The 27145-nt window shown below is 59.4% G+C and overlaps 1 protein-coding gene and 1 long non-coding RNA gene across 4 annotated transcripts in view; one reads left to right on the top strand and one right to left on the bottom strand.

The window, feature by feature from the left end:
* The window catches only part of PODN (podocan), a 44559-nt gene extending 24227 nt beyond the window's left edge, over positions 1 to 20332 (bottom strand). For 2 of the 3 annotated variants that reach the window (XR_014794017.1, XM_084872909.1), the window contains exons 1-8: positions 19670 to 19787; positions 12995 to 13311; positions 8091 to 8184; positions 6340 to 6404; positions 4801 to 4910; positions 2896 to 3052; positions 2558 to 2673; positions 1323 to 1980 (exon numbers count right to left, since the gene is read on the bottom strand). Coding sequence is in view for 2 of the 3 variants with exons in the window: in XM_084872909.1 (XP_084729035.1) it covers positions 1323 to 1980; positions 2558 to 2673; positions 2896 to 3052; positions 4801 to 4910; positions 6340 to 6404; positions 8091 to 8184; positions 12995 to 13311; positions 19670 to 19718 (1566 nt within the window). In the remaining variant the exon portion in view is untranslated. Of the gene's footprint in view, positions 1 to 1322; positions 1981 to 2557; positions 2674 to 2895; positions 3053 to 4800; positions 4911 to 6339; positions 6405 to 8090; positions 8185 to 12994; positions 13312 to 19669; positions 19788 to 20307 lie in introns of those variants that run through there. The other variant, XM_084872910.1, reaches the window with a different exon arrangement.
* A 1200-nt stretch (positions 20333 to 21532) lies between these two features.
* Positions 21533 to 27124, top strand: LOC311616957. Its single transcript, XR_014794022.1, has 3 exons — positions 21533 to 21804; positions 23643 to 23803; positions 25772 to 27124. It is a non-coding gene; the product is annotated as an uncharacterized lncRNA (long non-coding RNA).
* The last annotated feature ends 21 nt before the right edge of the window (positions 27125 to 27145 follow it).

Raw genomic sequence — 27145 nt, 5'->3', positions numbered from 1 at the left:
GTATGAGCCGCAGGGATGGAGCGGAGTGGACAGGGTGAGAGGTGATGGCAGAGCTGGCAGGGGTAGTAACCAGGGGCATTATGGGGCAGATGGCGTGAAAAGGGGATGCCAAGGGCAGCTTCCAGGTGTCACGTGGGCACCAGGGGTGGTGTCACCCCTTTAGTGAGTTAGAAAATGCAGGAGGAGCCGGTGTGAGGGAGAGGACAATGGGGTCTGGACCCCTTGGGAACAGGTTCTGGAGTGTACCTACGAGGGGCTGAGGGGCACACGGGCTGACTCTGTGTCTGGCACTCAGCAGGGCAGTCTGGGTGAGGAGAGACACACACACACACACACACACACACACACACCCCTCCCCCGGCCCGCTGAGGCTGCTCCTGCAGGACCAGCTGCCCCCCTGACTCCCACGCTGCTCCATCCTCAGGCTCTGCCTCACCTCCCTGCCCCCCACTCAGACCTCCCTATCCTGGCAGCTGCCCCCACAAGCATGGGCTGGGAGCCTAGCCGGTGGGGGCCTTGGGTGAACACAAGAGACTAAAATGCCGGCCTTTATTCTAGAGAAGAGAACAGGCAACAAGAAAGCAAACAGATGACCTCATGCCTGGGAGGGATGCGGGTGATGAGGAAAAACAAAGCAGAGGAAGAAGGTAGGCAAGAAAGACCTCCCAAGGAGGTGACATTTGAGCATATCCCCAAGAGAGAAGGAGGAGCAAGCCCTGGGACACAGAGGACAGTAAGGCAGGCCTGGGGGTCCTGGCAGCACCTTGGCCCTGCCTCCCAGGTTTCTCTAGTGAGGTTCCTTCCCTTTGGGCCCTCATTAAGTCAGGGGGGGCGGGATTTCATTGTAAGAAGCTCAATTCTTAAGGCCAGCCATCCTGCCTGACTCCGACCACGGCCACAACATTCATACCCACGGCTCAGGACACCTTAAGCAGACGCCCCCAGACCTCGGAGACCACCTCACCGCCTTGCTGCCCTTTCCCAAGTCCCCCTTCTCTAGGCGCACATTCCTGTGCCTGTGGGTGGGTGAGCATGACTCTCCTGCCACCTGGACTGCCTGCCCCAGTCCTCCTGCCTCCTGAGCCATGGGCCTCTGCCTGGAGCCATGACCTCCCCTTACTCCCTCAGCCCTCAGCCTGTACCGCCAGTTAGTGAGCTCTGCCTGGCCTCACCCACTGTAATGGGCCCTTCACTCCTTACCGGGCATGGCAGCCATACTCTCTGCATGGCCCACCCCCTACCCTCCCCCCCCATTCCTAAGCAGGTACCCCCTGCCCAGCAGGTGCCTCTCCCCTAGCCCAGTGCCCCGCCCTCCCCTTTACCTGCAGGTGGGCGAGGTCCGCCCAGGCACTGGGGCCCAAGGCCCGGCTGCGCAGCCGGTTGCCCGTGAGGTAGAGCTCACGCAGCTGGGCCATGCCGGCCAGCGCCCCGCGCGCCAGGGCGGCCAGCTCGTTGCGCTTGACCTTCAGCACGTGCACGTTGCGGGGCAGCCCCGGCGGCAGCGTGTGCAGCCGGTTGCCGGACAGGTCCAGCGAGCGCAGCAGGCGCAGCTTGCGGAAGGCGTCGCGGTGCACCTGCGGGCTGGTGATGCGGTTGTAGCTGAGGTTCAGCTCCTCCAGGAAGTAGGTGGCGGCGAAGTCGTCGCGGCCGATGCCGGTGATCTGGTTGTGCAGGATCATGAGCGTGCGCACGCGGCGCGGCAGGCCGCCGGGCACGCGCTCCAGCGCGTTGTTGTACAGGTGCACCGTGTGCAGCCGCTTGAGGCCCTGGAAGGCGCGCGGGTGGATGCCGTGCGCGCGCAGCTGGTTGCTGTGCAGCAGCAGGTACTCGAGGCTGCGGATGGGGGTCAGCACGTCGGCGCCCACGCTGCGGATGGCGTTCTTCTCCAGGTGCAGCAGCACCAGGCTGCGCGGCAGCCCCGCGGGCACCCGCGACAGGTTGTTGCTGGACAGGTCCAGGTACTCCAGGCTGGAGAGCTTCCTGGGGGCGAGGGGACGGGCGGCTGGCAGGAGCCCACCCAGCAGGAGCCTGCTCCTGTTCCCACCGTTTCCCCAGGGGAGGTGGCCGGGGAACTGCCTCTGATCCACCCCGGTTCTCACTGGGGACCCCAGCTCTCCAGGCCCGCTGGATTAGCCATGACCTTGGTGTAGGAGGCTGTGGCATGGTTTCTGGTTTTTATTTGAAGACCAGTTGTTTAAGATTTTTTTTGGGGGGGGGGGGAGGGTAAGAGGGGGCTACTTTGGACTCTAAAACATAAAATAAAATAAAATAAACTAAGACATGTTTGCCTTCAACAAGAATGTCTGAGTTTCTATTTTGTACCAAGAAGCCGGCCGCTGCCAACGCTTCCCTGCCTCCCTGGAGTCTTGGCAGCCTCGCCCCTACACATCGCTTGCTCTTGTGGGCAGAGATGTCAGCGGAGGCACAAGCCTCCATGTTCCCTCTCCAGGGAGGGCAGGGAGCGGGAGAGGCGTGGGATGGGGCCCGGCTGGGTGGGTGGGCGCCGGGGGGGCCTCCCGGGAGGTGCCCGGTGCCGCGGAGGCCCGGGCGGGTTTACCAGAAGGTCTCGTTGTCCAGGCCCTCGTCCGTCAGGTAGTTGTTCTGCAGGTACAGCTCCCGCAGGTTGCTCAGCTCGCTGAAGGCGCCCGGCGGGATCTTCTCCAGCTTGTTGTTCTGGGGGAGAGGCGGGGGAGGGGAGCATGAGACAGCGGGGGCAGGGGCTCCGAGGGCTCTGAGGGAGCCGGGAGGAGCGGGCCGGCCCGGAGCACTGACGGCCGGGTGCCCGGGCTTCTGCCTGCTCCTCCTTAGGGGATGCTGTGCCTCGGGCATGTGTAGAGGCCCCGGCCCTGCCCGTGAGCTCCGCCCTCTCGGCCCCGCACTGCCCTCTCCTCCTACCTTGAGGTGCAGCTTGTAGAGCGCGGGCGGCAGGTGCTTGGGCACGTGGCGCAGGAAGTTGCTGGACAGGATGAGGATCTCCACGTTGCCGGAGCCGTTGAACATGTTGTCCGGCAGCCCGGCGTCGGCCAGCTTGTTGTTGTGCAGGTACACGGACCTGGGGGCGGGCGCAGTCCTCACCCAGCAGGCCCCCACTCCGCCCCGGCCACGGGCCCCGCTCCGCCCTGGCCACCGCCTCTGCTCCGCCCCGGCCACGGCCCCCGCTCCGCCCCGGCCACCGCCTCTGCTCCGCCCCGGCCACCGGGCCACGACCCCGCTCCGCCCCGGCCACCGCCTCTGCTCCGCCCCGGCACGGCCCCTTCTCCACCCCCGGCCCCCCGCCCCGCTCCGCCCCGGCCACCGCCTCTGCTCCGCCCCGGCCACCGGGCCACGACCCCGCTCCGCCCCGGCCACCGCCTCTGCTCCGCCCCGGCACGGCCCCTTCTCCACCCCCGGCCCCCCGCCCCGCTCCGCCCCGGCCACCGGGCCACGACCCCGCTCCGCCCCGGCCACCGCCCCGCTCCGCCCCGGCCACCGGGCCACGACCCCGCTCCGCCCCGGCCACGGCGCCCGCTCCGCCCCGGCCACGGCCCCGCTCCGGCCACCGCCCCGCCCCGCCCCGCTCCGCCCCGGCCACCGCCCCGCCCCCTTTCGCCCTGGCCACGCCCCCGCTCACCGGGGAGCCTCCAAGCCTGGCTCAGGGTGGGCCTGGGGCCCAGGGCACCTTTCTCCATCTGAGGGACCTCAGACTCAACCTGATGTAGTCCCCACCCCACCCCGTACTGCTGAGCGGACCAAGGACCACCAGCCCCACAAGTTAGTGGCAGAAATAGGATTTCCTGACCCCCAATCCATGCTTCTCCAAAGCCTTCAAGATTCTCAGTCAGCCGAAACCGGTTTGGCTCAGTGGATAGAGCGATGGCCTGCAGACTGAAAGGTCCCAGGTTCAATTCCGGTCAAGGGCATGTACATTGGTTGTGGGCACATCCCCAGTAGGGGGTGTGCAGGAGGCAGCTGATCAATGCTTCTCTCTCATCGATGTTTCTAGCTCTCTATCCCTCTCCCTTCCTCTCTGTAAAAAAATCAATAAAATTATATATATATTGTGTATATATATATATATTTTTTTAATTTTTTTTTTAAAGACTCTCAGTCATTCCCTGCCTGTCACACCCACACAGCTGGCTCTGAGTTCCGTGGGACCCCTGAAGATGCGGCGTGACCCTCACACCTCTTGTCCCTGGTGCTCAGCACAGGGCGTGGCTCGAGGGGGTGAGTGTCCCCACATGCCAGGAATGTTCTAGACTCTGAAGGTCTAGCCGTGGACACCACCACCAAGATCCTGCCTCACGGAGGTACATACGAGAGGGCCAGGAGACCGGGCCAGAGGGAACACACAGGAGACACAGCTCGTTCTCGCTGTGTGCCTCTCTTGGGCCTCAGCCTTCTCATCTGTGCGATGGGGCCACACAGTGAGCCTGGCTCCTCAGGGGAGTGGAGAGAGCCGAGTGAGGTGACAGATTCGGGTACAGAAGCAACACCAGGAGTGTCAGTCCCACCAGCCCCACCCTGCTCCACTCACTCCTCCCCAGGCTCTGCCCGGGGCTGAGGAAGGAGGGAGTCTCCCTTCCCAGCTCCCACGGCTCCTCCACAGGCATCACCCTCCTCCTCTGGCCTCCTCACCCTCTAGGCCTCAGCCTTTGGAGCCCTGCCCCCGCAGCCCCCCGCGTCTCTCACCACAGCCCTGAGCATGGGCCCTCATGCCCGCGCTGCCAGCCTGGCCCTCCTCCCCGGCCCATCGGGGTCCTCTCTGCTCAGCTCCCCCGTCTCCCCAGCCTGAGCCCAGGGACCCCTCTGACCTCTGACCTCAAGTTTGGCTTCTGGCCAAAGGTGAGCCCATAGATCTTGGTGAGATAGTTGGCAGCGAAGTCCACGCTGATCAGGGTGTTTGGCAGGAATCGGGGTGCCAGGGTCAGCTGGAAAGGGAAGAGTTGGGGAAGAGATGGAGGGGAGGCGGTCAGCTCTGGGTCCCACCGCCTGCTGCCCATTCAGGCCCCTTCCCCTGTCTCCTCCCAGCAGCCACAGTTCCCCTTCCTCTGATAAGACATAGGCCCTCTACGGCTCCCCTGGGCGTGGCATTCAAAGCTTGCCAGCCTGGCCCCTGCCCTGCCCGTCCTCCTGTCCTCTCCCCTCACTGGCCCCGACACCGGCTGTCCAGCCACAGCGAGCACCCACGCTTTCCCAGACACAGCCCACGATGCCCACCCTTCATTCCTTCCACCCCGAGTCTACAACCCTCCGGGCACGGCTCCCGGAGCCCGCTGGGCACATCCTGGCAACAAGACAGAGAAGCACCTCTGCCCCCACCCGCCCCCAAGCTGACATCCTCATCCTCATGGAGAAGACGATGCACAGGGGATAAAAGGATCTGATGCCGATCACTGTGACGCAGGGAATTCAAACAGGCTGCAGACAGCGCCTGGGCTGGGTGCTCAGGGGACAGGGACAGGCACTCAGGCATGACACGCCGTGAGTGCCCTCGGAGAGGCGGCTCCCAAGGCAGTGGGAGCCGCAGCAAACCCAGCGAGGAGGGGGGCGGGGGAGCAGGCTTGGGGGCTGCAGAGGAGCGGAGGGCGTGAGCGGGGCTGTGTAAGGAGAGGGGGGGGGGGTGGCCAGCATTCTGGGCAGAAGGAAGGCAAAGCTCCTTTGGGGGTTTAAGCAGGGAGGGGGGATGGAGGGGAGACGCAGGGCACGGTTTTTAAAGGTCACTGCGGCCGCTCTGAGGAGGCAGGGCTGGCCAGCTGGGAGGTATTGGGGGGAGGGGTGTGCAGTACGGCTGGACGCTGTGAGCCAAGCCCTCTGGAGACGCCCTTCACGGAGACGGAGAGCCCGCAGGAGGGCTGTGGGCTGTGGGCAGGAAGCAGTCCTACTCCCGTCAGACCTCTGGGGAGACACCCAGGGGCAGAAGGAACTCTGAGGCTCAGATGGGAGGAGGGGGCGGGGCCGGGGCATGCCCCTGGGCCGGGCGGTGTGGAGAGAGGTCAGAGAGGAGGCCAGCACGGAGCTCTGGGCACTGGGCCCCGTGTACTGAGCCGGAGCGTCTCTGTGCCTTCTCTCCTGCCGTCCCTTCCACGTCAGGGCCGCTGCCTGAAATCCTGTGACCCTTCACGGCCTCTACACGCTGCTCTCCGCTCCACACGGCCCTGAGCTGTGCCAGCCCCGCTCTCACCGCACCGCGTGGCCGCTGTCTTTACTAACGGCCCGCTCCGACGCCCCGGGCTGAGGCGTGGGGTGCAGGCCGTGTCTGAGCAGCAGCAGGACCTGAAGGAGTCCTGGCGAACGGTCCCTGAGCTCAGCTCTGACCCGGGGGCGTGGGCTGCGCCCTCCTCCCTGCGCGGCCCTCACCTTGTTGTTGGCCAGGTACAGGTAATTGAGGCTGGTCAGGTGCTCAAACGCCTCCTCGGGGAGCCCTTCAAAGGACAGGCATCGGTCAGAGCCCTGGATGAAGGAGACGCTACAGGGGAGCACACCAGCGCCAAGCCCCAAGCCCACCCTGCGTGCCAGGCCTGGGGAGGGCGCTCCCGGAGGCTGGGGTGGCTCTGCGCTCGCCCCAGCCAGGCCCAGCAGGTCCCCCCGGCCCCCTGCCCACAGCGGCCGTGCTCAGAGGAGCAGGTGGGACAGTGTCCGCTGAGGGGTGAGCCACCGGGTGGGAATGGGTGCCCCCCCCCCGCCATAAGGTCAGGCCAGGGGATGGGGGACCCAGACTAAGGTTTTCCGAGTCAGGAAGGCGTGCTCCCCTGGGGGCAGCCCCCCAGGATCAACAGCAGGGCAGGGATTCTCCCCACCACCCGGCCCGCCCCTGCCCCAGGCAGTGAGGGTCCGGACTCGCTGTCACTGGGGTCCCGGCCAGGCGGGCCCTTCTCCAGGCCCGAGGCTCCCAGACCCTCGGATGCTGGGACTCACCCCGTTATCTAACTACACAAATGGTGCAGCATCCTCCATGGAATGGCTGCCGTGGAAAGACGGCCGCGGAGGGTTTTAGCACCAGGAGGAATGCCGCGAGCTAACTGCTCTGACCCAGGGGCGCGGGCTGCGCCCTCCTCCCTGCGCGAAACAAAGCCCTCAGAACAGCTGTGCCGCCTACACTGTGCATCCAGCGAGAAATGGGGAAATGCAGAGAAGAGAGACCAGCCTGGATTGTGATGACAGTTGTGCAACTGGATAAAGGACTCAGACTCATCAAATTGTACCTTTCCAGTGGGTAAATCTTACGGTATACAAATTACATCTCCATTAAGCAGCTTTTTAAAAATGGAAAGAAATATGCCAACATGTCAATAGTGATGAACTTCAAGTGGCAGCATTGACTGGGTGTTTTTTTTAATTTTCTTTTTTATTTTCTCTATTTCTAAACTTTCTATTATAATAAAAATTATTTTCAGCAGCAGCAAGAGAATCACTTTTTAAAACTTGAGGACTTGCCGAAACCAGTTTGGCTCAGTGGTAGAGTGTCAGCCTGCGGACTGAAAGGTCCCAGGTTCGATTCCGGTCAAGGGCATGTATCTTGGTTGCGGGCGCATCCCCAGTAGGGGGTGTGCAAGAGGCAGCTGATCGATGTTTCTAGCTCTCTATCCCTCTCCCTTCCTCTCTGTGAAAAATCAATAAAATATATTTAATAGCAAAAACCGGTTTGGCTCAGTGGATAGAGTGTCGGCCTGAGGACTGGATGGTCCCGGGTTCGATTCCGGTCAAGGGCATGTACCTTGGTTGTGGGCACATCCCCAGTTGGGGGCATGCAGGAGGCAGCTGATCGATGTTTCTCTCTCATCGTTGTTTCTAACTCTCTCTCTCCTCTCTCCCTCCCTCTCTATAAAAACTCAATAAAGTATATATATATATATATATATATATATATATATATATATCACACTTGAGGACTGTACAACTCTGATTATAAAGTCCTTCAGTGACCTGAAGAGTCCACCACAGAGGTCTTTGAATCCTCTCCCGAGTCAGAGACTCCCAGGTCCCAGACTCCCAGGGGTGGCTTTTAGGCAACGTCAGGACCCACTGCCGCCCAGACCCGCTCGTCCCACCCCCAGGGTGTGCAGGGTGGCCCTCCCTGCCTGGTGCCCCCGGCCTGGGCGACCCCTCACCTCGGGAAGTCAGGCGGTTGTTCTGCAGGTTCAGCGTCTCCAGGCGGTGCAGCCGGGAGAGCTCCTCGGGGAAGATCTTCTCCAACTGGTTGTTCTGGGGGCGGGGTGGGTGGTGAGAGGCAGCACAGGGGAGGCCACCGTCCTCAGCCCAGGCCCCCCCTGGCAGGCAGGCTCTGGGAGCCAGGACCTGAGCATGGGGGGGCCCCCCTTCTAGGAGGCCACATCTGGGTGTCCACAGGAGTTCAAACTTGCCCCATTGGGTGGCAGCCCATTCGCCCACAGGCCCGCTTTTGGTGCCCTCTCTGGGCTGCCTTCCCCACCCCCCTGGCAGCACTTTAAAACCCGGGCGTAGTGCCACCTCCTCCAGAGCCTTCCTGGGTTGGACTGGGAGTAGGAGCTGCTCCGGGCTCACTAGTCCTTCTACCTCCCTCTGTCATCCTCTGCACTTGTCCCATTCACCGCCCCCCCACCAGGAGGGCCTCAGGCAGGGTATGTCCGAGTCCTCTCCAGTGCCCAGCACCCCCAAGGGACCAGAGGGGAGAGCAGGTTTCCAGGAGATGTTTTATGAATGGAGGAGGAGTGAATGAGCCAAAAACAAGTGTTGTCATCAGCTTGTCCCTTTCCCGCAGAGGCTGCCCTGGCCCCGGGCTCCCACCTCCGCCAGCCCGGCCCACAGGCCCGTGTGCTGGTGAGCGGGGCCCTTTCCGTCACTGCTCCTCTGGAAATGGGCGCACAGCCCGTCCTCGCCCCCGGGGGACCCGGCAGCACTCCCAGTCCCCATCGGCACTCCTGTCCCGCGTCCTCTGCCTCAGCTGGAGAGAGCACGCTGCCCGCTGAACCCCCGGAGCCCTCTATCGGGGTCCGCTCTGCTCGTGCTCTCCTGCCTGCAGTGGTGTCTGGGGGCCAGCTGCTGGGCAGCTCTGTGTCCATGACAGACCAGGCCTGACTTTACGGACGGGCCTCAGCCAGGACTCCTCCCAGGGGAGCAGCAGGTTATAGCATGTGCTCAGTGACAAGACAATGGTCAGAGGGGCATACCTCCACGTGGAGCGAGATCCTCGTGTCTGACCTGCTCCAGCGCCCAGGTCTGGGGGTGGGAGCCAGGAGCCGTGAGTGGGGGTTCTGGGACGGGAGCTGGGAGGGGGGGGGGGGGGTTCTGGGCCGGGAGCCGGGAGTGGGGGGTTCTGGGCCAGGAGCCGTGAGTGGGGGGTTCTGGACGGGAGCGGTGAGTGGGGGGTTCTGGGACAGGAGCTGGGAGTGGGGGGTTCTGGGACGGAGCCGGGAGTGGGGGGTTCTGGGACGGGAGCCTTGAGTGGGGGGTTCTGGGATGGGAGCCGTGAGTGGGGGGTTCTGGGCCGGGAGCCGTGAGTGGGGGGTTCTGGGACGGAGCTGGGAGTGGGGGGTTCTGGGACGGGAGCCTTGAGTGGGGGGTTCTGGGACGGGAGCCTTGAGTGGGGGGTTCTGGGCCGGGAGCCGTGAGTGGGGGGTTCTGGGACGGAGCCGGGAGTGGGGGGTTCTGGGACAGGAGCCTTGAGTGGGGGGTTCTGGGACGGGAGCCGTGAGTGGGGGGTTCTGGGCCGGGAGCTGTGAGTGGGGGTTCTGGGCCAGGAGCCGTGAGTGGGGGTTCTGGGACGGGAGCCTTGAGTGGGGGGTTCTGGGACGGGAGCTGTGAGTGCAGGGTTCTGGGACGGGAGCCATGAGTGGGGGTTCTGGGACGGGAGCCTTGAGTGGGGGGTTCTGGGACGGGAGCTGTGAGTGGGGGTTCTGGGACGGGAGCCGTGAGTGGGGGTTCTGGGACGGGAGCCTTGAGTGGGGGGTTCTGGGACGGGAGCTGTGAGTGCGGGGTTCTGGGACGGGAGCCGTGAGTGGGGGTTCTGGGACGGGAGCCTTGAGTGGGGGGTTCTGGGACGGGAGCTGTGAGTGAGGGGTTCTGGGACAGGAGCTGTGAGTGGGGGGGTTCTGGGCCAGGAGCCGTGAGTGGGGGTTCTGGGACGGGAGCTGTGAGTGGGGGGTTCTGGGACGGGAGCTGTGAGTGAGGGGTTCTGGGACAGGAGCTGTGAGTGGGGGGGTTCTGGGCCAGGAGCCGTGAGTGGGGGTTCTGGGACGGGAGCCTTGAGTGGGGGGTTCTGGGACGGGAGCTGTGAGTGAGGGGTTCTGGGACAGGAGCTGTGAGTGGGGGGATTCTGGGCCAGGAGCCTTGAGTGGGGGGTTCTGGGACGGGAGCTGTGAGTGCGGGGTTCTGGGACGGGAGCCGGGAGTGGGGGGTTCTGGGACAGGAGCTGTGAGTGGGGGGGTTCTGGGACAGGAGCTGTGAGTGGGGGGTTCTGGGACGGGAGCCGGGAGTGGGGGGTTCTGGGACAGGAGCTGTGAGTGGGGGGGTTCTGGGACAGGAGCTGTGAGTGGGGGGTTCTGGGACGGGAGCCGTGAGTGGGGGTTCTGGGACGGGAGCCGTGAGTGGGGGGTTCTGGGAAGGGAGCTGTGAGTGAGGGGTTCTGGGACAGGAGCTGTGAGTGGGGGGGTTCTGGGCCAGGACCTGTGAGTGGGGGGTTCTGGGCAGGGAGCTGGGAGTGGGGGGTTCTGGGACGGAGCCGGGAGTGGGGGGTTCTGGGACAGGAGCCTTGAGTGGGGGGTTCTGGGACGGGAGCGGTGAGTAGGGGGTTCTGGGCCGGGAGCCGGGAGTGGGGGGTTCTGGGACGGGAGCTGGGAGTGGGGAGTTCTGGGATGGGAGCCGGGAGTGGGGGGTTCTGGGCCGGGAGCTGTGAGTGGGGGGTTCTGGGACGGGAGCTGTGAGGGGGGGGGTTCTGGGACGGGAGCCGGGAGTGGGGGGTTCTGGGCCGGGAGCGGTGAGTGGGGGGTTCTGGGACGGAGCCGGGAGTGGGGGGTTCTGGGACGGGAGCCTTGAGTGGGGGGTTCTGGGACGGGAGCCTTGAGTGGGGGGTTCTGGGCCGGGAGCCGTGAGTGGGGGGTTCTGGGACGGAGCCGGGAGTGGGGGGTTCTGGGACAGGAGCCTTGAGTGGGGGGTTCTGGGACGGGAGCCTTGAGTGGGGGGTTCTGGGACGGGAGCCGTGAGTGGGGGGTTCTGGGCCGGGAGCTGTGAGTGGGGGGTTCTGGGACCGGAGCTGTGAGTGGGGGGTTCTGGGACGGGAGCGGTGAGAGGGGGGTTCTAGGCCGGGAGCCGTGAGTGGGGGTTCTGGGACAGGAGCGGTGAGAGGGGGGTTCTAGGCCGGGAGCGGTGAGTGGGGGGTTCTGGGACAGGAGCGGTGAGAGGGGGGTTCTGGGAAGGGAGCTGTGAGTGCGGGGTTCTGGGACGGGAGCCATGAGTGAGGGTTCTGGGACGGGAGCCTTGAGTGGGGGGTTCTGGGACGGGAGCTGTGAGTGGGGGTTCTGGGACGGGAGCCGTGAGTGGGGGTTCTGGGACGGGAGCCTTGAGTGCGGGGTTCTGGGACGGGAGCCGTGAGTGGGGGTTCTGGGACGGGAGCCTTGAGTGGGGGGTTCTGGGACGGGAGCTGTGAGTGAGGGGTTCTGGGACAGGAGCCGTGAGTGGGGGGGTTCTGGGCCAGGAGCCGTGAGTGGGGGTTCTGGGACGGGAGCCTTGAGTGGGGGGTTCTGGGACGGGAGCTGTGAGTGAGGGGTTCTGGGACAGGAGCTGTGAGTGGGGGGGTTCTGGGCCAGGAGCCTTGAGTGGGGGGTTCTGGGACGGGAGCTGTGAGTGCGGGGTTCTGGGACGGGAGCCGGGAGTGGGGGGTTCTGGGACAGGAGCTGTGAGTGGGGGGGTTCTGGGACAGGAGCTGTGAGTGGGGGGTTCTGGGACGGGAGCTGTGAGTGAGGGGTTCTGGGACAGGAGCCGTGAGTGGGGGGGTTCTGGGCCAGGAGCCGTGAGTGGGGGTTCTGGGACGGGAGCCGTGAGTGGGGGGTTCTGGGACGGGAGCGGTGAGTGAGGGGTTCTGGGCCGGGAGCGGTGAGTGGGGGGTTCTGGGACGGGAGCCGTGAGTGGGGGGTCCTGGGACGGGAGCCGTGAGTGGGGGTTCTGGGACGGGAGCCATGAGTGGGGGGTTCTGGGAAGGGAGCTGTGAGTGAGGGGTTCTGGGCCAGGAGCTGTGAGTGGGGGGTTCTGGGCCGGGAGCTGGGAGTGGGGGGTTCTGGGACGGAGCCTTGAGTGGGGGGTTCTGGGACGGGAGCGGTGAGTAGGGGGTTCTGGGCCGGGAGCCGGGAGTGGGGAGTTCTGGGACGGGAGCTGGGAGTGGGGAGTTCTGGGATGGGAGCCGGGAGTGGGGGGTTCTGGGCCGGGAGCTGTGAGTGGGGGGTTCTGGGACGGGAGCTGTGAGTGGGGGGGGGGTTCTGGGACGGGAGCCGGGAGTGGGGGGTTCTGGGCCGGGAGCGGTGAGTGGGGGGTTCTGGAACAGGAGCGGTGAGTGGGGGGTTCTGGGACAGGAGCTGTGAGTGAGGAGTTCTGGGCCAGGAGCGGTGAGTGGGGGGTTCTGGGACAGGAGCTGTGAGTGGGGGGTTCTGGGAAGGGAGCCGTGAGTGGGGGGTTCTGGGACGGGAGCCGTGAGTGGGGGGTTCTGGGAAGGGAGCCGTGAGTGGGGGTTCTGGGACGGGAGCTGTGAGTGAGGGGTTCTGGGACGGGAGCCGTGAGTGGGGGGTTCTGGGACGGGAGCCGGGAGTGGGGGGTTCTGGGACGGGAGCCGGGAGTGGGGGGTTCTGGGACGGAGCCGGGAGTGGGGGGTTCTGGGACAGGAGCCGTGAGTGGGGGGTTCTGGGCCGGAGCCGTGAGTGGGGGGTCCTGGGACGGGAGCGGTGAGTGGGGGGTCCTGGGCCGGGAGCCGTGAGTGGGGGGTTCTGGGCCGGAACCGGAAACGGGGGGCTCTGGGCCGGAGCCCTGAGTGGGGTTGCTGTGCCCTCACCTGCAGGGACAGGTGGTTGGTGAGCTCGGGCAGGTCCCCCGGGAACTCGCGCAGGTCGATGCCGCCACAGTCCACGACGCCCTCCTGGGAGCAGGCGCAGTCCCGGGGGCAGTTGATGGTGGCGGGGCCGGGCCCCGGCTCCTCATGCCTCAGGACCAGCACGGGCTCCTCCTCCACAAATTCGTTCTCCTCGGGGCTCAGGCTGTGGGCGCCGTTTCGGCCGAACACAGGGGCCCTCACCGCCAGCACCAGTCCGAGCGGCAGCTGTGGAGGCAGCAGCAGCAGGAGCAGCAGCGCCCTGCTCCGGGCCATGGTGCCTGCGGGAGGGCTGAGTCAGACCCGCCGGGAGCCGGGCTGGCTTCGCCTGCGGCCACCGACGTCCTCATGGGGCCCTTGGGGCACGAGGCAGAGCCCACGCTGGATCCTGTCCTCAGCACGCATCTGACCTGGGGACTGCTGTTCCCCCACCCTCATCCCCCCAGACCCCCATCAGGGCTGCCCCCAGGAGGGTTGGGGCGAAGGGAAGGTCTGCAAAACCTCCACAACCCTCCCAGGCCGGGCCCACAGAATCTGCCTCCTTCGCGGAAGCCCAGGCAGCCCTGAGCTGTGCGGGGCTGGGCCTGGGCTGGGCCGGGCTCGGCAGAGCTCCCGCTCCGGCTGCCACAGGCCACGGGGCCCGGCCGGCAGCCAGCCACTCCAGGCCCTCAGCATGGCCCGCCAGTCTTCCAACTCTCGCACCCACCTGCCCCCGTTAGACACGTCTCTTTGGTAGGTCCTCCCTCCGGGCCTGGTTCCTTTTCCTGGAATGCCCTCCCCTCTCTTGTGCAATCGGCAAGTTCTCCAAGAAATTCCAGCACTGCGTCCCCTGGGAAGACTCTGACGTGCCCAGGGCTCTCCGTGACTGCGCCCCCCTCCCGCTGGGCATGGATCGGGGTGGGTTATGAATACATAATGTTGTGTCTTTTTCCCACCACAGTGTGAGTCCAGGGGCAGAGTAGGCATCAGTGACTGGAGCTGCTGCCGCCTCTAGAAGCTCCCAAGTCCCATTCCTGGTGCTGGACACTCAGCGGAACCTCACCAGGGCCTGCTGTGCTCACATGACCCCTGCCACCTGCAGGAGGCCACCCCCGGCCTGGTCCCCTGGGGCGGGGGGGGGGGGGGGGGGGCGGTGAGGCACACACGGAGGATAGTTCCAGACCATTGAGGAAGATGCTGGTTCCACTGTCCCAACAGCCCAGGAGTTCTCTTCAGGGACGCACTCCGAAAACCTCTCTGGGGTAGGTGAAGTCCCCGTCCTCCACCTAACAGCTCTGACCTTGCTGAGCCTCAGCTTCCTCATCTCACAGTTCGTCCACATGAGCTCGCAGCCTCCGTGAGGAGTCCCGAGTCACAGCCGCAAGCACCTGGCCCATCAGGTGCCGCGCTGCCACCAGGGCTGCAGCGGACACAGCGCAGGCCAGTGCCCGGGCCTGGGGCACTGCTGCTCAGTCTGAGGAGAGGGTGGGCAGGAGGTACCCTGGAAGCTTGATGGGGACACGGATGTCTGGTTAAGAAGGTGGGCTCTGCCTGGAACCGGTTTGGCTCAGTGGATAGAGCGTCGGCCTGCGGACTGAAAGGTCCCGGGATCGATTCCGGTCAAGGGCATGTACCTTGGTTGCGGGCACATCCCCAGTAGGGGGTGTGCAAGAGGCAGCTGATCAATGACTCTCTCTCATCGATGTTTCTAACTCTCTATCCCTCTCTCTTTCTCTCTGTAAAAAATCAATAAAATATATTTTAAAAAAGAAAAAAGAAAAGAAGGCGGGCTCTGGAGCTCAGCCCTGGCTCTTAGCAGCTGTGGGACTTGGCTAAGGTGACCAGACGTCCTGCTTTTGGCAGGACTGTCCCGCCAAAAGCGGACATCTGGTCACCTTACACTTGGGGTGAGTGTGGACATCCTCTGAACCTCAGCTTACGCACCTGTCCCTGAGCTGGTAGCGGGGATGTCCTAATGAGAAGAGTGCGATTCGGTGGGATGTGTGTGCTGCACTCAGTAAGTGCTCAGTAAATGTTAGCTCTTCCCACCGGTACTATCTCATCGGTGGGACTTGTTCCCATTTCAGCCCCAGCACTGCCCTTTCCAGAACCCCCCGCTTCCTTCCCTTCCTGATTGTGCTCTGTGGTCCAGTCCCAGCCCACCTCCTCCCAGAACATTTGAAAGGTGTGAGGTCAGAGAAGAGAGCTGGCCATCGGGTTTGCTTGACCCTATAGGTCCCCAGACTTGGGCCCCAGCCCTGGCCTGGCAGAGAGCCAGGGAGCCCAGCACACACAGAGCCCTGGGCTGCAGCCCGGCCCTGTGCCCACCCTCCCACATACTTGCTGCCCCCGCCCCTGACCAAATGGACGGGAAATCCTCAGCCAGGCTACAGACCCTCATTCCCGTGGCACAGTATAACCCCGGCCGGCTCCACAGCCTTCAGCCCCTGGGTCCGCCAGCATTGCTCCGTCTGCTCTGCTCAGAACAGGACTCTGGGAGGGGGAAAGGGGCACAGGCTCAGGCCCCACATTCAATCAGGGCCAAGGTAAGGTGCCCAGACGTCCCGCTTCTGGCGGGACAGTTCCGATTTTTAACAATTTGTCCCGTGTCCCATCGGGACTTTTTAAAAATGCTGTGGGACGCGGGACAAATTGTTAAGAAGCGGGACGTCTGATCACTTTAGGCAGAGGGCCAGGGAAAGGAGTCTCCCCGCACATCCTGTGCTCTCCGGGACCAGCTGTTTTCCTCCTTCCTGTCTGTGTAGGTCTGCAAGCTGTGTCTGTAGAAATATTTCATGTATATTAACACATGAGCCACATTGAAAATGTTATCGTCACCACTTTATAGATGAGCGAGCTGAGGCCCAGGGGGAGTGGCCAGTGTAACACAGCTGTTACACGGCAACGCTAAGCTCCCGGCCCAGGTTTTGACCACGATGCTGTGGTTGATGCAAAATACAGCTGGGCCCTGAGGACCAGGACAGACCACGCAGGGGTGGCTCTGCCCTGAAGCAGCTCACCCCTGCACTCATCCGGTGTGGTTGCCACATGTGGCTACTGAGCACTTAAATGTGACCAGTCTACATTGAGAGGTGCTGTATGTGTAAAATGTAGTGTCCATGGGTTTCAAAGACTTAGCACAAAAAATGTAAAATATCTTATTAATATTAGTGATCATAAAATAGCTTATTTATCTTTTTTCTTCCTTTTTTGTTCCCCCCCCCTCACTTGAGGATATTTTTAAATTGATTTTTAGAGAGAGAGGAGGGGGGAGAGGGAGAAGAAAAGGGAGAGGGAGAGGGAGGGGAAGAGAGAGAGAGAGAGAGAAAGAGAGAGAGAGAGACATTGCTCTGTTGCCTCCCATACGTGCCCTGATTGGGAATCAAATTCAAAACCTAGGTATGTTCCCTGATTGGGAATCAAACCTGTGACCTTTTGGTCTACGGGATGATGCTCCAACCAACTCAGCCATCCGGCCAGGGCACTCGTTTATTTTTTTATTGATGACATGAGAATATTTTGGATCTATTGAGTTAAGTTATTAAAACTCATTTTACCTGTTTCATTTTACTTTTTTACTGTGGCTTCTAGAAAAGTTTACATGTGTGGCAGACTTGCATTTGTGGCTCACACATGTTTCTTTTAGACACCATGTGTAAACTGTGTGATGAAGGGGAGCCAGAGGAGGCCTGACCTGCCTGCGGCCAAGAAGACTTCCCAGAAGGGATGCCTCTCTAGACGTGAGGGGTGAGAGTATCAGGTGAAAGGCAAAGGGTGGGTGCACAGGCCCGGGGACCAGAGAGCCCATTATGGCCTCTGAAAAGCTCATGGTCTGGCAGAGGCTGGAGACTGGGAGGGATGCAAGTGGACAGCGGCCACAGTCCAGGCGAAGAAGGGACCGGAAAGCCAGGCCAGGGAGAGTGAGCCTTCTCTCCGGGGGAGGAGGAGCTGTGGGAGAGTGTGTGCAGGCAGGCTTATGGGTGGACCGGTGTGGAGCTTTCAGAGGCTGTGCAGTGTGCAGGCAAGGGCTACGAAGCCTGTTCAGGGCAGACAGGGAGGTGCTGGGCTGCAGGGACAGAGAGGGAGCTGGATTTGAGGGAAAAGAATAGACAGTGTTTGCCCTAACCTATTGGCTCAGTGGAGAGAGCGTCAGCCTGTGGACTGAAGGGTCCCAGGTTCGATTCCAGTCAAGGGCATGTACCTTGGTTGCAGGCACATCCCCAGTAGGGGGTGTGCAGGAGGCAGCTGATCGATGTTTCTCTCTCCTCTATGTTTCTCACTCTCTATTCCTCTCCCTTCCTCTCTGAAAAAAAAAAAAAAAAAAAAAAAAATCAGTGAAGAATAAAATAGACAGTGCTTGAAGAGTGGTGACCCAAGTGCCACTCCTCCTCCTCCAGCTTGACCCGTCACCCGTAGGACCTTGGAATCCTGAGCAGCTCCAGTCCACTGTCTGGTTTGCTGTGTGGCCTCGGCTACATCTCAGACCCATCAAGGTCTCAGTTTTTGGTGTTATTGTTGTTCTAAGACTGTTCAGCAACTGTTCGGCCCCGTCTATGTGCCCGCCGTGTTGGCGCTGTGTGTGGCAGAAGAGAGAACTGACCCCCGGTGTCTGGAAGTCCCCGGAGTGAAGAGTCCCCCTGGCAAGGATCAGCTCGCACCTCTGGGAAAGCTCTGAGCTCTGTCTGGGCGATGGAGCTGGGGACTCTTCGTGAGGATGAAATGAAATGACGTGCCCCCTGGTGCTGGCACTCAGCACCTGTGACATCCACACCCCGGGCTGTTGTTACTGTAGCTGGGACCCCCTACCCCGCCACCCCAATTCTCAGTGCCCCCAAGGGCTAAGTGTGGGATTAAAGCAGGAAGAAGGCGGAAGGGGAGGGTAGATCCCAAGTCAGCAGGCAGAGCCTCAACCCAGCACCACCTTCCTCCTCCACCCAAATTCAGTAAAGACTCGCTGATCAACTGCTCTGCGCTGGGCCCCCAACAGCTAGCTACATCGTACAGACCCAACAGAAATCCAAGCTGAGAAACAGGTGAGGGGTGCCCACTGCTGCCGAACCCCAGCAGGCTCCCACTCAAACGCCCCTGACCTGGAGCTGCTCCTGCTGGCCGGGCTGGGTTCGGAGTTCCTGGGGCTCCCACAGCGCCCTGGCCCACACAGAGGGGGCTCAGGAAATGTTTGCTGGATAAAGAAACGGGTTTCTGGAAGGCCGAGGTGGAAAAGATCTGCAACCTTGTCTGGTCTGATCCCCTCCGTTTACAGGCAAGACCGGGACTAGAGTTTGTGTCTTCTGGCTCCTGCCAAGAGCCTTGAGCTGGTCTTGAAAGCTGAGTAGGGGTTCCCCAGGTGGACGGGGGGGGGGGGGGGGGGGGGGGGGCGCTCCAGACAGTGCTGGGGGCGAGGGGCTGCGCAAAGGCACGGTGTAGGGATGGGGAGGAGGGAGGAAGGGATGTTAAGGAGGGTCACCAGAAAGAAGGTCCCAGGGCATCAGCCACTGTCCTAAAGTGCTGGTGATAGAGCGCCATCAAGATGCCAGGCAGGTCCCCGGTCAGAGCTCTTGTGTATGACTCCACCGGGCCCAACGGTGTCCCCAGCAGCCACCCTTAACCCTAATCCAGGTAAGAGGACAAAGCGCGCTTCCTCAGCTCTCCTGAAGTCGTGGGACCCTGACATGTCTTAGCTTCCGTTCTAGGCTGGAGGACACGGGGCCCGGGCCTTCCGAGGGGACAAGCCCGCCCGGCCTCCTTTCCCCGGCGCCCAGGCCCAGGGCGGCGTTCAGCTGCGGGGCCTGTGGCTGGAGACGCACCCGCAGCGCCGCGCGCGTCCCTCTGCACCTCCCGGCCCCGCAGCGTCCGACCGTCCGACCGTCGGACCCTCAGCGCCGCACGCACCCCGTCCCGGCTCCCCTCCCGAAGTTCGGGGTGCAGCTGCCCCCGCCCGCAGCCCGGGGCCCCTCCTCCCCGCCGGACGCGCACCGGTCCAGGGACCCGCACCCGGGTTCTGCCGCACCGGAGAGGCGCCGCTCCCTCTGCCCCGTGTCCCCGCGTCCCGCCCCCGTCAGGCCGTCCGGGCGGCGGCCCGCGGCGGGGGCTCCGGGCAGCGCGCCGGGCGGGAGGGGACCGAGCCCCAGGCGGGTCCGGAGGTGGAGGCGCGGCGCCGCCTCACCTGCCCGCGGGAGCAGCCTCTGCCCCTCGCCAGGCCTCCCTTTCCGCGTCTGTGAAGAGGTCCAGGGGGGACTGGCGGGGATGAGGGACGTGAAAAGATCTCTGCGCCCGGCTTTGGGTCCGGGGTCCGCGCCCTCCCCTCCCGGTCCACCTGCCCTCGCAGTCCCGGTCCCGCGCGTCCTCCCGCGCCCGCGCCCGCCGCCCTCAGATTCCTTCCAGATGCGCGGGGAGGGGCCGGGACCAGCCTCCGGCGGGAGGACAGGCCCGGCCGAGCCGAGCGGAGGGGGAGCCGCCCCGCGGGAGGGGAGCCGCCCGCCCGCCGCCCGGCCCTCCGCGCAGCGCCCCGAGGGGCGAGGGGCGGCGGCCCGACCCCGCGGTCCGCGCCGGGCGGGAGGTCCGCGCCCGCTGCCGGGGCTCGGCCCGACACCCCCACACGCACCCCCACGCCGCCCCCCGCGCCCCCGGCCCCTACCTGCCGCGCCCCGCCGGCCGAACGCGCCGCGCACACTCCCCGCCGCGCTCCGCGGGCGCGGGCTCCTGCCATTCAAGTCCGGCCGTGCGCTCGGCGCCGCGAGTTTTGTTGTGGGTTCCCTCCTCCCCGCCTCTCCCCCGCCCGCCCCCCCGCCCCGCGAGCATCTGCCGGACGCCGGCTTCCCCCGGACCCGGGCGGGGGGTCCCCATGGGCGCGGAGGCGAGGCCGGCCCCTGCCCCACGTCGGACCTGATCGGGGCCCACTTCCCTGGGAGGCAGAGCCGCCGGGCCGACCCCTCTCCCCGTCCCGGCGCTGGCGGGACCGCCGACCACTCCCTCCACCCCGTCCCCCGCCCAGGAGCCTGGGAAGGCGGGGTGTGAGTGCAGCCCGCACCGCTTTCTCGTTCCCATCCTTCCGCAGCGGAGCGGGACCCCGTTTGGGCCCCAGCACCTGAGCGAGGGACGGGGAGCGGGCCCCTTGCACCGGGGGCCTCTGCGCTCGGCTCCTTCCTCAGGACGGGTTTTGCAGCCGCTCCAGGCGCGAGTACCTTTCCGTTCCCTCTCCCACCCCGGGGTCCTGCGCCGCGGCTAACGGGGCCGCCCGCCAAGACCCTGTTGAGTCGCTTCCCGGAAAAGCTCCCGGCCCGCCCCACACTCCTTACCCCCTCCTTGGCCCCGGGCTCACAGCCTGGTCAGCCTTGAGGGGCGGTAAGTTGAGCAGGGAGTGGGGTGCATGCGGATCCCAGTGGCAGGGAGACAATGGGGGTGAGGGCTGAGCCCTCGCCATGCTGCTCCCAGGAGCTGAAAACGTTTCCAAGTCAGGGAGCATTAACTGCTAGCAGCTGAAGCAACACTGTTTGGCGCCAGGGGCTTTGGCAGTTGAACGGGGCAGGGCTGGTTTTCGGTGGTACTTGGCACCTCCACTGCCTAACAGGGCTTGCCCCGCCCCTCTCCCCCCCCACCTGCTCTGGCCTTGTGGGCAGGACACCCACAACTATTGTACCTTCCCGAGCTGCCCTCCTACTGCAGAGGGAGAAGTAACTCAAACTTGGGGTCACTTGCTCAACCTAAATGGCCAAGGTCGAGAGAATGAATGAATGGCTCGTGTAAAAGCCCAGGCCTTTCACTGGCTTCTGCTGCCACACCTGATTGTACCACATGCTTACTCTGTCCTTGCCACAACCCGCAAGAGAATTGCCGTTACCCAGTTCGCTGATAAGGTGGAGTAACTGAGTATAATGGCCAGTTTATCCTTCCCCAACAGCTCAAGTCCTTTCCACGATGGAAGCAGGTAGGTAGTTTAAGCAGGCAAGTGCGGAGGCTGGGTTTGAACCCAGGACTGTTTGTTTCCATTATCTCAAAAACTCAAGAATTTAACAGGAATGGGAAGGGGAAATATTTTGCCTTCTTTGGTCTCCTAATGCTGAGCTCAAATTTATGAGCATTGGTATGATTCACAGATTGGACAGGGGCCAGCCAACACCGAGATGCATCTCGGGCCTTCTCAATGTTGAGCTTAGAGTCAAGTGGAGCTAGAACAAGGTGCTACTGGCTTGAATGCCCATGGATTAAGGAAAACCTTCCAGAAGAACGATGAGTTCCTACTACGTGCCAGGCATAGTGTTAAGTCCTTAAACATCTTCATCATCTCAACGCTGTGGGGAAGGTATTCTGTCTCCTGTAACTGCAGAAGCCAGCCAGGGGGCGCACCACACACCCGGCCCCTCGCCGGACCCCAAGAAACTGGCTCTTCTGTGGAACGCCAAGCTAGTGCATGCCCACACCTGCTCGGTGGCTGCCCAGTGCTGCAGACACGGGCTAAAGCCACCTGTCTGAAGTGTAATGTGGAGGGGTCGCTTTGAGTGTCTCTGGTGGGAAATGGGGGTGACCACAGTGCTCTCAGAGCAAGCCCTCCTCCTTGCAGAAGGGCTGGAAGGACAGGGCTCCTGAACCTACGTGTGCTGCTTTGGCTCCTTTGTGCTGCCCCCCGACTCAGCTCCCGCTGAAGCGCACAGTGTCAAGTGCCAGCTTCATACTTAGACTTGTGTTCAAATCCCAGCAGGGTCCTAAGGAAGATAAAAGCAGTACCCATTCCTCACCGAATGTCTAAGGTAATGAGGGCACGGAAGCAGAGGACTCTGCACAGCACCTGGCACACGGTAAGTGGCCAATGAAAGGTAGCTGCTGTTATTATAAACCATCACCAAGACGTGACTAAACATGCAGGAAACAGGTATTAAAACAGAAATGGCAGGTAATGAGGATTATACAGAAACCTCTGCATTGCCCAGGTTGGTGCCTTCTGATTCAAAACAACAAGAAACAAGAACACTCCAGAGGGAAGGAATAATGACATACATATGGCCAGACAGCTAGGGGAAAAGGAAAAGATTATCCTGAGGATCTGATGAGGAAAAAGGGGTCATAAGAAATAAGATGAGGGAGGTGAGGTGTGGCTATACTTCATCATCAGAGGAAAAAATTCCTTTTACTCCGAGGACTCAAAACCTTTCCTTATTGAGTAGAGTAGCAGAGTCCCAAATACCGAGCTATGGCAGCAGCTTGATTTTCTGGACATTTAGAAATCAAATCGCATGGTGTTGTTTTGTGTATATGGATTCCATCTGAAGGATCTTGATAAAAGGCATTACATAACAAGCAGGGTATGATGGGAAAACCACAGGCCAAGTCCGGGACAGAAGTCTTCTGGGCTCCTGTAACATCCCATACAAATACTGTTGGACTTTTCTGCCGTATATTGTTTTCATCTCTTTCCCCCACTGGATTGTAAACCCTCCAGAGCATGAACCTCATCTTACGTTCTGTATACCTAAGCTAGTATGTCTAAACCAGAATTTAAGATTCGTTTTTGGCTTCTAAATCTTAGGTTCTGTAAGGTCCCTTTCTAGCCCCAAAACACCATCGTTGCCATAGGCAGAAGGAACCTCCAAAGATGTCCATATCCTAACGCAGTGGTCGGCAAACCACGGCTAGCGAGCCACATGCGGCTCTTTGGCCCTTTGAGTGTTCTAACGCCACTTCTTCAAAATAGACTCGCCCAGGCCAAAAACAGACTTCTGTGCATAGGCCACGGAGTTTCAATCATACTACGTGCAAGCCCACACGTGGTATTTTGTGGAAGAGCCACTCTCAAGGGGCCAAAGAGCCGCGGTTTGCCGACCACTGCTCTCATCTGTAGAGCCTGTGACTATGTTATACTACCTGCCAAAGGAACTTCAAATGGGAGTTTATCCTAGATTGTCCAGGTGGCCTTAACCTAATCACACCAGCTCTTCAAAACAGAACTTCATCTGGCTGGAGGCCGGAGAGATGAGGCAGAAGGGGCATCAGAGAGATTTGAAATGTGAGGACTCAACTGGCTTTGAAGATGAAGGAAATACAGGCTGCCTCTAGGCATTGGCTGCCAGCCAGGAAGCAGGGACTTCAGTCCTGCAAGAGTGTGAGCAGATTCTCTTCCAGGGCCTTCAAGTAAGACTCCAGGGCAGCCAATACCTTGACTTTGGCCTCGTGAGATCTGGAGCTGAGAAACCAGCCAAACCTACCTAGACTTCGGAACTACATAAATTTGAGTTAAGCCACTAAGTCTGTGATAATTTGTTACAGCAGCAATAGAAAACTAATACAAACGTTATTAAAACTGCATTTTCCCACACATCATTTCACTAAAGCTTCACAATAAGCATGACAGTGTTATTCTCTCCTTATTTTAGGAAACTGATGCTCAGAGGAGGATAAGCAACTTGCTCAGGTGACCAGCTAACAAGTACTTGAGCCACAAATCAAACTTTGGTCTTCAGGTTCCAATTCCTGAGAGAGTTGGGTCCCACACTGCGCTACCATCTGTGGCCTTAAATCTACTTTAAGATAAATAAAAAATGGACTAAAAAATATAGGACAAAAATAAAAGAAAACCAGGCTGCTTTCACACAGTGAAAATATAAAAGCTTTTGAATTCTCCTTTCTGTTTCTTCCAAAGATTTCACGTCGGGGAACAAGTCAGAGCATAGACAAGTAGACATAAGGTTCATGTCTTCCTCCTGGCCCAGAGAAGGAAAAAAGACTTATAAATGGCAAAAAGAGAAATCCTCAGAAGAGTGGCTGTCCTCCCATTGAGATGCTCTCTCAGCCATTGCGAAGGTATGTCTTCCACAGTGAAATGCAGCTGGGTTTTGGAATATCTCTGTGGCTGGAGAGTTCAGTCTACTTGTGGCCAATTTTTATTGTCAGGGAGTTCGCCTGATTTTCAGCCTGAAATTTCCCTTTATCTATGTCTTCCCTTTACTCCTAATAACAAAGAATAAGAAATCCTTCCCCTCTTTGGTCTTCCCATTTCTTAAATATTTGTGAACTGTTATCAGACTCTGCTCTTGGGTATCATTTTGCCAAGCTGAAGTCTCCGAAATCAGCCTTTCTCTTGTACTGCTGTGTCGTCATGTCTGAACTTCTTTCCCATTTATTTGAGGACTAATGAGGCGTTTAATCTTGAACCAAGAATTCTGTACACTACCGAAGGGGCCATAGTCTAAAAGGTAAATTATACAATAACCAACTTGGTGGTTGGCTAGAACGAGAACACTTACCGCTTGCTTCTCTGCCTGCAATTTAAATAAATAGCAGACTACAGTGAATTTCCCCCAATTTTACATAAAAGTTTTTGGCCACAAATCCAGGCACTAAAAGGTCAAGTATTTACTACATGCTGCTGAAAACAGCACTGTGAATATTTACAAAGTATTTAAATGACTATTAATAGAACAGACAGACTAAATAGACATCACTTTTTGCAATAAGTTTTGGATATGACACATTTAAAAAGTATATTTCTCCAAGAAGTCTGAATAAAACTCCACACCAAATTAAACTCCCTGCCAAATGGAATCAGACGCCACATTTGTTAAGGGCCAGAAACCTGGCCTAATAGTCTCTGCTCTTACCAAGAACTAAAGACCTGTTTGTTTGCCGCCGTCTCCAGATAGATATTAATACTGGGCCTTTCCAGTAGATTTTGTGACTCTCTATTGAGAAAAACTCTAAAATTTGGCCAGACGTGGCAATGGTTCCTGATAGCACATAAATCTTCCAGGGCCCTCATTAGCTGGTTAGTACTATAACCCACGTTCCCAATTCATATTAGTGGGGTCTCTAAACAAACGCAATCCCACAGAGTAATTTACCCATTGGTACAATCTGACTGATTACCTCTTTTTTCCCTCCTTTATTTTTAGTCAGTAACATCAAGCAACTTCTTTGTGCTCAAAAAACAACCATACCATGGGCAGCTAGAACTGTGATTTTGGGCTGAAATGTAAAACTTCTGAACACCAGTCAACTCATCCTAAATTCATTCACTTAGTTACAGATACTATGCAATGTTAATGATTCTTGAGGAAAATATAAGAATGTAGACAGTCAATAAAAAAATGCAGCTTGTCTCTCATCCTGAAGCCAGCTGATTATCTGAACTCAAGGATTGCCACAAAACGTTCCAATAAATAAATTGCTTCAGGTCAAAAAAATTCTTTTTCTCAAATAGCATTAGGCACCACCTGTCTATTGAGTGCCTACTATGTGTCTGACATTTCACAAGAATTGGTTATTGCCTTTTTACAGAGGGAGAAACAGGCTCAGAGTCATTACCTCCAAGTCCCAAAGCCCTGTGAGTGCCCAAGCTAGGACCCAAACCCTCATCGGGAGAGCTCGGAGTTCTCCCACGATACCAGAATGCTCTAAATGTATTATTTTCTGAAACTGCATAAGTTTCAAAAGTTAAAGCCGTTAATTATAGGATTTAGTGTCATATTTTTTTCTAAGGTAATCTATATGAGGAAAATAGAAGTTTATATTTATATATGATATAACCTCTGAAGGTATTTTACAATTTAAAAAGAACTTTAGAGATCACTGTCTAATACTTTCTCCAAGAAACTTTTATTCATGTGTATTCTGGCAGACATGGTATTAAGGTGAGACTCGAAGATAAATGACATAGCGTTTATTTCCTTAAGGTGTTCAGTCTAATGAGACTCTTAAAAGAAATTTAGCATCCCCCTTGTGCAGAGGAAGAAACTGAAGGCTGGTGAGGATTAAATGCTTGTCCTAACTTAGCTTCCAGGAAGCCAACTTGACCTGAGACCAGATTCTTCTGGTCACGCCTCCCTCTGCACCCCCACCTCTACCCTCCGCTTCCTAATCATGCTCTCCGTTGTTTTCCTACATCTGCAACGAAGACTGTGGAAGCCTGAGAGCTGGAATTCTCTAGAAGAGTACAGCAACAGGACCACTGACTCTAATGCACGCAGAACCCTCTAGGCCACCTTGTAAAAAACATGCAATAAAACCACAACAAAGTGGCTTCTCATGTTTATTGCTTTGGGCTGCTTCAATCGTCGGTTGAACTCTGTTCTGAGAAGCTGCAAATATTTTCAAAGAAAGAACAGGACGGGTCAGGCTAATGGGGAATTTGTAATATTCTCTTTCATCATCAGGGCGCCAGAGGGTCGCTGTAATAGAGAATGCATTTCTGTGGCGAGGTTCCTATCCTCAGAGATTGTTATTCAGCTGATCTTATTTACTCTCTTAGTGACAGTAAGCCAAGACTTTGTGCTGGGGTATCAAACGGACTAACGCACGAGATGTGCTTCTCCCTGCCCTTAGGGCGCTCTCTGTTCAGTGGAGACAGAAACCAATTACAACAAAGCAATGGGGAGCTCTCTTTGCGATGAACTGGGACAGCTTCCTGACAGCTAAAGGCATGAGAAGGAATTTGCCAAATGGATAAGGTGAGGGTGGGGACCGGGAGAAACTGGAGAGGGTGGGCACAGAGACCAGCACGTGCAAGATGGCCTAATTTAGAGTTGAAAGTATTAACTGAAGTGCTTGCTCACTACCCAATGGAACTCTCCTGTTCTTACTCATAGCTCTTTATGTCACCAGTTCCAATCTAGCTTTTATCCCTGCTACTCCACTGAAACAGATTTCGTAGTGATCACCAATGACTTCTATTTTGCCAAATTTAATCCAGTAGATGATTCTTAGACATCATCCTACTCAACCTCACAGTAGCACAGGACACAGTTGATCACTCCCACGTTTTGGTTACACTGTACTTTCTTCTCGGGAAATTTCCCTCCACCTCTCTAGGGCCTCTGCCTCGTCCCCACTGCCAGATTCTTCCTCCTCTACCCGATCTGTAACGTTCCTCAAGGCTTACTCCAACCCCTTAGGCTCCCTAAGTGGTATCAGTCATTCCTGTAGCTTTAAAGACCATCTGTATGCTCATGACTTCAGAATACATCTCCAGCCCAGCCAGCATGGCTCAGTGACGGAGTGCCGATCTTTGAACCAGGAGGTCACTGTTCGATTCCCGGTCAGGGCACATGCCCTGGTTGTGGACTCAGTCCCCAGGATGGGGCGTGCAGGAAGCAGCTGATCATTGATTCTCTCTCATCACTGATGTTTCTCTCTCCCTTCCTCCCTGAA

Source organism: Pipistrellus hanaki (genome assembly GCF_964339955.1).
Source record: "Pipistrellus hanaki genome assembly, chromosome: 2".
NCBI lineage: Eukaryota > Metazoa > Chordata > Mammalia > Chiroptera > Vespertilionidae > Pipistrellus > Pipistrellus hanaki.
The sequence above is the reverse complement of the archived record's forward strand: the minus strand, read 5'-3'. Positions and strand labels throughout refer to the sequence as shown.